At 44.6% G+C, this 9,375-nt stretch overlaps 1 protein-coding gene across 3 annotated transcripts in view; it reads left to right on the top strand.

The window, feature by feature from the left end:
• Positions 1–9,375, top strand: part of MSH5 (MUTS-homolog 5) — a 164,998-nt gene that overhangs the window by 18,119 nt on the left and 137,504 nt on the right. For all 3 annotated transcript variants that reach the window (XM_086802993.1, XM_086802985.1, XM_086802975.1), the window contains exons 11-14: positions 1,372–1,429; positions 1,540–1,626; positions 2,096–2,152; positions 2,243–2,341. In XM_086802993.1, coding sequence (XP_086659119.1) covers positions 1,372–1,429; positions 1,540–1,626; positions 2,096–2,152; positions 2,243–2,341 — 301 coding nt within the window. The remainder of the gene's footprint in view (positions 1–1,371; positions 1,430–1,539; positions 1,627–2,095; positions 2,153–2,242; positions 2,342–9,375) is intronic.

Here is a 9,375-nt window from a genome sequence, read left to right as displayed (position 1 = left end):
ATATACATGTACATATACATACATATACATGTACATATACATACATATACATGTACATATACATGTATACATATACATACATATACATGTACATATACATACATATACATGTACATATACATGTATACATATATGTATACATGTATATGTACATGTATATGTATGTATATGTACATGTATATGTATGTATATGTATATATATATGTATGTATATGTATATATATATGTATATGTATATGTATACATATATGTATACATGTATATGTACATGTATATGTATGTATATGTACATGTATATGTATGTATATGTATATATATATGTACATATGTATACATGTATATGTACATGTATATGTATGTATATGTATATATATATGTATGTATATGTATACATATATATATACATATACATACATATACATGTACATATACATACATATACATGTACATATACATGTATACATATATGTATATGTATGTATACATATACATATACATATACATACATATACATGTATATGTATGTATATGTATGTATATATACATACATACATACATACATATACATACTAAAACCTGTACTCATATGCTTAGTACTGTTATATGCAAATTCTAACATAGGAAGATAATCCTCCCATGAACTCTGTCTTTTGGAGATATACACGAAGCATATCTTCCAAAATCTGATTCACTCTTTCAGTCTGGCCATCAGATCGAGAGTTTATGGGGATGTATCACTGCAAAACATATTTGGGGTTTTATAGCCCAACTTATGGGAAAATTGAGTGGCCGCGCCATGCATGTGACTTGGGGAGCAGTTGCTTGGCTTTCCCAGTCTGGTCGGCAGCTTTTCTACGAGGGAAGTGGTTTAGACTCTGCTATTTTCATTCATAGAGGTATTTCCCAGCATGGTTTATTGCAGGATGTCCCCCACTCTGATTATACACCCCCCAGACAGAGGAATGACACCAGTTGGGAGATTGTTGCCAGTATTACAGCATGGCAGATTTGGAGAGCTAGATGCATGGAGGCTATCGAGGGTGTCCAGGTTTTTGGGTCTCAGTGTGTTAGTATTATATGGGGTGATATCATCCATATTCTCATGGCTACTTGGGCTTGTATTCAGGGGTCCTCTTGTTCCGCGCAGGCAAGGCGCGTTGTATTTTTGTGGGAGTGGGACCATGGCATTTTCTTTTCCTGTCTCTCATGGCATCATGATGCTCCTCAGTGGTTGAAATCACCCTACATATTGCGGTGATTCTATTCTATTCCGGCTTATAGCCCTGATTGTTGTATGCTTTTTCATACTTAATAGAAGTCTCTTTCTTAAAAAAAAAAATTGGTGTGTTTTTTTGTCTATTTTGACATCAGGACTTGGTTCTTGAGGCCAATACTTGATCTTAATGTTCTCAATGATCGACTTGACTTTGTATCCATGATAATTTCTTGGCAATGTGTATAGACAGAGTGAAAACCGTTGCCTTTTTTAACCATTTAGTGCTAAGTTTTATCAGCATTGTCTTCCATAACTCTTGGTAGATATCGGTATTTTTGAAACTTGATGAAATGGTTCCTGCATTTAATCAGTCTTTGAGGCATGCCAAGGACATCCCCAATTTGCTGAAGGTAAGGTGACATGCAACTCAAAACAGTATGCAATGGGCACTGTTTTGGTATTAATTTTTTTATTATTCTTCAAGAATTTTCTAGATTTTTAGGTTATTTGCAAGAATGGTGATCTTTGTGAGCGACCAAACATACAAGGGTCAAGGAGAGAATATTTTTGACATTTGATGATAATTTTGCTGCATTTTTAATGTCTTTGAGGCATGCTAAGGACATTCTCAAAATGGTGAAGGAAGGTAACACAGAACGTCAAACGTTATGCTATGGGCATTGTTCAGTCCTAGGAACTTACACGGTCTTAAAGTTTGGGGTTGTGAACTAATGCAATCAAAGAAGTTCTGGGCTAATGTACTCAACTCAAGCCTCCAATTGTAAGTGCGAGCTGGTCATTAGCCAGTACATCAGTGACCTTGTTAAAATTTTTCTGTAAATATTTACTAAAGTTGTTTGATCTTTTTTTCTAAAACAGAGATTTTCTAGTCCTAGCTCACTGTCAACATGCAATGACTGGCAGCAGCTGTCAAAGGTAATCTTCAACTAGAGTGCAACTTATGGATGCTAGTTTCAGCTGTTGAATGGCTTTTTTATTTGTGTGCTATCTCTAATGCCTTAGCAGACCATCAGCTCTTATTTACATCTTCGAGAAATTGTTGAAGTGGGCTTTTCTCAAAGACAAGAAAAGGATGCCATGCAGAAGTTGCAATTCGTCAAAAAGGTTCTAGTCCAGTTGCATTTTTTCCCCTTTTTCTTGTCCTTATTACTGTATTCGAAAAGAAATGGAAAAAAGACACAGGTTTTAAGAGCTTACCCATCCTTTTAGTCTCAGAAGCCTGGTTAAGATGCAGGTAGCTCCTTTGGATTCAAAGTAAGGAGTTATTTACTGATTAACGAGTGCATCATCATAGAAGTGCTTAAAAATTACATATCTGCATGATACCATATCTTTCACTTTTAGTCGGAAGATACATCAGTTTGTAACGTGACTCCAAGAAAGAACCATCAAGAACCCCTCCTCCCTACTCCCAATTCCACTCAAGGTGTCATTTTTTTTGGGTTTAAGCTTTACATTTTACCTCCCTTTTATGGTAGTTGGAGACGTGGGCAAGCACCACTGTAAAAGACACACTCGAGTACCACAAGGGGGTAGCATCCTTAGAAATATCTGCCAATTTTAGACAGTCTGCAAGCTGTTGGAACATGATCCACGCGTAAGCCACTCAGTCAGTTGAAGAAAACACGCTGCACAGCTGTTAGAGAACCAGGCGATGGAGACCACGTCTTAGAAGATTCCTGCAGAGCCAAATCCCATATACAAGGTGATGAAACTTGAGCCAACTTGGACACTCTTGTTGCTGTTCAATTTGTCAGAGATGAGGTAGAGGAGCGTTGGACATAGTGGTGATAATGTGTGTGGTGACCGTCATGCTCCCTTGCATGAGAGCATGTGAACCCCCCTTACTGGAGCTCTGATTTCCTCAAAGTTTGATCCCAAGACCTTTCTTTTGGAAGTCATGACTCATAAGCTCAAATCCTTAGGCTAGAGCCTAGGGGACTTAACCATGTAAATCCCATATTCTAGTGTTTCTATCATGTAACTTTTCTGCAATCTGAGGGCTAGTTCAAATCCATCATTCCTTTGAAATCAGTCTTGAGAAACCAGCGGCCCATGTTGTGAGCCTTTATTATTTAGGAAGTGTAGCACACACCTTTGTCCGGCATGCCTAGGACTGTACACCAGAGTCAACATAGGGTCCCCTCTAGGGCTGTATGCCCTCAGGAGTGGAGTTGTCACAAGCTAGGAGGGACGTGAGCTATTGGGCGCACACATAGCTCACTAGCACAGAGAACACACACACGAGCAAGAACACAAATGAACAAGAACACATATGAGCAAGAGCATGCAAATGAGCAAGAACAGTGAGAGTGGCGAGAACACCAAAACATGAAAACAGATGAGACTAGTATTGCTAGAATGATCCCCATCACACAATCCCATATCCCTTTGTACAATGCCGCTTGGCTTTTGGACTGGTCCAAGGGTGACCATCAAGTGGCCCTGCCCTCACTGCCAAGGAGCGTGGTGTTCATTAAGTGACCACAAGAGACAAGTGGTGCATCGTTGTAGTGTCAGTTCAAGTGGTGTGCTGGCATAGGTGTCAATGCAATGGGCTGGACCGGTCCAAGATAGTTGGCACTTTTGTCCGGTCCAAAAGTGAAGGTGCAAGGTGGCCGCACGAGTGGGCAGCCAGGGTGGCTACAGATCGCCCACCACTAATGGATTTACCGTCCTCAGTGAATGGCAGAGAAAAGCCGATGTAGAGGATGGAGAGGCTGCCAAGACATTGGATGATATTTATGAGTTCAAAATAGAGATAATTTGATCAACATGTTCAGTGATATATATACAATGAAATGAAATAAAATCCGACAGACTAAACTGCTAATGTAACAGTAACCAAAACTGAACTAGGGGTTTTAGGTGTGAGGAGGAGTGGTAAGAGGGATTCTACCCTATAGATGGGGGTCCACTAGTAGGTGCACTCTGACTCTGGGTGGGACTGGCGATAGGTGTGGCCATGAGGCCTCCAAAAGCAAACTGCAGAGTCTGCTGCACAGCCTGAAACTGGGCGGCCTGCTCCTTGAGAGAGGGGAGCTGGGCAAGATCCATATCAACGTAGCAAGGTGTGACCAGACTACCCTTGTTGCGAGAGTTTATGGTTCCCACCCTTCTCGTTCACAGGCCCATGAATGGCTTCTAGCAGCTCTCCCTTTGGAGCTGATTGTGCATTCTCAGGATACTCGTTTACTTAGTCGAGGCTTCTTCCAGGTGGACTTTCATTCTTCAGAAGCTCCTTCTCAGGCTTTGGCTAGCAACCCCTTTCCTCTTGGTCCTAGAAAGATTTTCTTCTTTCAGTACCAGGTGGGCTTTGATCCAGTGGTGGAGGATCAGCGCCTTACCCTGGTCTCACTACGGTTCCTTGCTCTTCCTCGGTCCTATTGGAAGCTTTTAGGTTCCATAGGGGCATCCTTTGGCCAGGTTCTAGAGGTACCAATCCTCCCGAGCTCTCCCGCCTCAGCTTCCGCGGCCGTTACCGCCACTCTTGATGGTGTACCCCGGGTCCTTGTGCTTGTTCCTGATCCATCGATTACTGATGATCATGTTATGCTTCAGAGACTTGACCGACCTCATTTCCGCCAGAGGATGGAGATTGCAGGCAGACCTGACCAGTGTCGGATTTGTCGTCGACGACAGGGTCACATTGCTAGAGATTGTCCTAGATCGAGGGGCCATACTAGGAGGCGGCGTGGTCCTGCCCATCAGAGGCCTTCTGCAGATGCGGAGACTCCAACTCCTCCTTTGACACAGCAGACGACACAGCGTTGGGTTGTGGTTAGGGATGGCAGCCACCCTCGGACCCCCATACCTGCCCCTTCACCCACACTCCCTGTGGAGCACCCTAACCCCTATGCAGCTCTTGCCTCACAGGATGTTGATCCTTTTTTGGAGGATGAGGCCTTGTAGGCACATGATCTGGATCCCTCACAGGAGGATGCTGCATTACAGTTACAGGATGATTGCACCCTTGAGGATGATGTTGCACATTCGCATTGTCATGGTACCTCTCCAGTTCTGAGGACTAGCCCTGGCTTTTCCCCGGAGTGGGAGAGAGGTAAGGTTTACATCGTCAGATTTTTCCTCCCTTACCTATGCGAGACGTACTTCTGCCTCTAAAGGGGGTCCTTCGTCGACCACGAGATCTGGTCGTTCCTACTCTGAGTCTTTATGAGGATTGTCTCTTGGAACATTCAGGGTCTTTGGTGTTTTTTTCCGTGTCGACGGAAACAAATTGTAAAAACCTAGCTTCATTGTGCAGTCACAGGTGGACCTATGGATATATTGCTATTGCAAGAGCATAAACTCGATGCTAGTCATCAGTGTGGGAGATCAGGCAAGTGTCTCTCGGGACACACCTTTTGGTCACCGGCTGTTGGTACCAAGGGTGGTGTTTGTATCTCTGTTTCAGCTTTGATCTTGCCTTGCATCATTGGACATGGTGTCATTTTGCCTGCGAGAGCACAGTGGATCCTTCTTATGCAAGGTACTACACGCATTGGTATTCTCAATCTCTATGCTCCTAACCATAGAGGTGAGAGGATTGCCTTTCCTCTCATGGTTAGACAGATTGCCACCGATTTCTATTGCCAGCTTCTTAGTGCTGAGCTGCATTCTGATCTGAGACACAGGGCACAGAGGAAGGTTTGGAATGCATTGCCACATTTGATCACCGAGGAGATGTGTGCCACTCTGGATGCCCCTTTTTCTATGCAGGAGTTGAGTCATGCTCTTCATGCCTTACCTCATGGTAAGTGTCCAGGGGAGGATGGCCTCTCCCCTGTTTTTTTCACTACTTTTTGGGATGAGATTGGGGCTGAGATAACATCGGCTTTGCAGGAGATGTGGGACACAGGTTCTATGCCTTCTTCTCTCACCGAGGGGCTTATTTATCTTATTCCTAAGAGCGGGGATAAGACATTGATTGGCCAGTGGAGACCTATCACCTTACTTGGGATTGCCTATAAGATTCTTGCTAAGGCAGTAAGCATCAGATTGCAGCCAATTTTGCAGGATGTTATTCATGATACCCAGAATGGATTCTTACATGGCAGGAGCATCTTTGATAACATTTTCTCTTTTTGGGAGGCCGTCGAATGGGCTAAAGCGAGCAATCAGCCCTTAGCCATTCTGCTCTTGGATTTTGAGAAGGCCTATGATAGAGTGGATTGGGACTTTCTTGAGGGTACTCTTAGTCATATGGGCTTCTCTCAGAGATGGATCAAGGGAGTTTCATGCGTGTATCGTGATGCCCACAGTACAGTTCTTGCTTGTGGTGATAGAGGAGAGCGGTTTCAGATTTCTCGCTCAATACAACAGGGCTGCCCATTAGCCCCTTTATTACATATCATAGTTGCAGAGGCCATGAGCATCTTTCTCCGCTTCACTGTTGGTATTTCAAGATTGAGGTTGCCTCTTCGTAGTCATGAGGAGTTGGTTGACTCTGAGTTAGCTGATGACACAACCCTGTTTTTGGAGGCTTCACATATATGCTTATGTTCTTTCCGGGTAGCACTAGAGGAGTTCTGTTTGGCAGCAAGGGCACTCATTAATTGGCACAAATCTGTTGGTTTTTGGGTTAGTGATTCACCGAGAGTTGATTGGGGTGCAGAGCTTGGTTTTACTTGGATCAGCAGAGGATGTACTGCTAGATATTTGGGATGCCGAGTTGGGATTGATATTTCTCCTGCATAGCAGTTTGCTGAGACTATCATCCGAGTTGGCTGGGAGTTTTTTCGAGGATAGGCATACCTCTGCATGTCATTGCTCTGCTAGGCCAGGAGGATACAGATTTCCTCATGTATTCTATCATGCGTGGTGGGAGATTCAGGAGATGTAGTATGGAGGAGATCATACCAAACACTAGGCTTAGTCCAGTGAGGATTGTTGGTCGCTCGGGGAAGCACTGGTTCATTGACCCTTCTCCTCAGATAGTGACTCATGGCTCTTGGTGTTTGTGGCTATATGGTGGTAGTCCTATCAGATATCTTCAGTGGGATCGAGGAGAGTGGGAGTGGATTGATGCCTTCGATCCTTTGAAAAGCCTTCCTTTTTTCAGTTTCACTGTTCGGAATGCCAGGCTTCTCCTCACTCGACAGATGCATAGGATCCCTACTCTCAGGCCTCATTGGGGGAGCTATGATATTTCTCCAATGATACAGCGCAGATATTGGCATAGACTTTGGCACTCATACAGAAGGAGCCAGATCTCTCATTTCTTTTGGTTATTCTTACATGGTGGTCTCCCCACCAATTAGTGGAGATCAGTGTTCGGTGTAGCATCTTCCTGTCCTAGATGTGCGGCAGATTCTGAGTCCGTAAATTATTGTCTATAGGGGTGCGGCATTGCACAGCAGATTTGGGGTCCTGTAGCCCAACTTATGGGCAAATTGAGTGGCCGAGCCATGCATGTGACTTGGGGGGCAGTTGCTTGGCTCTCCCAGTTCGGTCCGTACAAATTTTGTTTTTTTCATTCGTAGAGGTATTGCCCAGCATGGTCTATTGCAGGATGTTCCTCACTCTGATTATACACCCCCTAGACAGAGGATTGACACTAGTTGGGAGATTATTGCCAGTATTATAGCATGGTAGATCTGGAGAGCTAGATGCACGGAGGCTATTGAGGGTGTCCAAATTTTTGGGTCTCAGTGCATTAGTACTATATGGGGTGATATCATCCACACTCTTATGGCTACTTGGGCTCGCATTCAGGGGCCCTCTCATTCTGCGCAGGCGAAGCGTGTGATATTTATGTGGAAATGGGACCATGGCATCTTCTTTTTCTCTAGTACCACAAGTCTTACATGGCATCATGATGCTCCTCAGTGGTTGAAATCACCTTACATATTGGGGTGATTCTATTCTCTTCCGGCTTATAGTTGTGATTGTTGTATGTTTTTCTCATACTTAATAGAAGTATCTTTCTGAAAAAAAAAAAAAGCAGTAGTAGCCTGTGTCAGCTCCTCGTGAAGATGGGTTACTTCTTGAGAGCGTAGTTGTTGGATGGTGTGGTTGGCACGGCACAACTCTTCATGGAACCGGGACCATTCCTCCGATAGTAGGAGGAAATAATCTGTCAGGTAATTATAGTAGATGTGTGCCTCGAGGGACACATTGTCAAAGTTGCGTACCGGACGTCGGGCACGGGTGGCGCACGGAAGATCCACGGTGTGCGGAAGCTTGGTGAAGGGAAGCTCATCCCATAAGGGATCAAGAATAGCATTTGTGAAAGGAGATTCTCGGGGATCCCGAGATGGGAGGAGTCTTCTCCAGAATTGGAAGAAGATGCCGATGATGGAGATGAAGATGTTGGGTGTGCAGCAAGGCCTAGAGAGGTATTCACCTCGATGGGTGCAGGAGAGGCATTATTGACCTGCAGGCTCAACGGCAGGGTGTGCTCCAAGTCAAGAGGGAATAGAAGAGGAAAAGAGTCCTGTCTTGAAGTGATGGGAGCAGGACCAGGAGGTGAGGAGAGTGGTGAGGTAGTGAGACCGGCAGAAGGCAGTGTAGTGAAATTGGCAAGTGGATGAGCCGCATTCCTCTTGTGAGTGAGGGAAACTATTGGTGTCACCCAAGAAGCATAGATTGTGGATGAAGCTGTGGATGAACTGAACCGGGATACCTGTGGATGAAGGTGCATATCAGCTACGTTAGCGAGGACGCTCGGGCGGGTTCGTGCGGACACGTGCACAAACTTGCTGGCGCCGAGCAGGTGGGGGCGGAAGGGGCACAAGATGACTGCTCAATACTCGGTGTAGAATATAAGTAAGGAAGTGGACGCTGGGCCAAGCAAAGTTGAAGATGGATGGAAGCCGGTGCTGGGCACGGAATCTATGACATTTATTGCGAATTGTCTCATAGATGAAGTGGCCAAAGAGGTATGGTTTGCTCATGCATAAGCAGTAGTAGAAGGCCTTTGTGGCAAAGGTAGAAGTAAGTAGGCGAGGGTTGGTGGGTAAGTCATGGAATAGAAAGAAGTAATGAAAAAGGGCAAAGAGGGACAAGTGGTGAGGAGTAGCTCTATCTGCTCTAATAAGAGAAAGAGTAGAGGTGCTCAATTCAGTGACGAGGATTCCGGAGATGAGGATGTTGGACCAGTGCCTATGAACAGAAGGGTTAGGGGGGCCAACCATATC

This window comes from Cibotium barometz, chromosome 1 (assembly GCF_041138505.1).
Source record: "Cibotium barometz isolate CiBa-2024 chromosome 1, ASM4113850v1, whole genome shotgun sequence".
In the NCBI taxonomy this organism is placed as follows: Eukaryota; Viridiplantae; Streptophyta; class Polypodiopsida; order Cyatheales; family Cibotiaceae; genus Cibotium; species Cibotium barometz.
The sequence above is the reverse complement of the archived record's forward strand: the minus strand, read 5'-3'. Positions and strand labels throughout refer to the sequence as shown.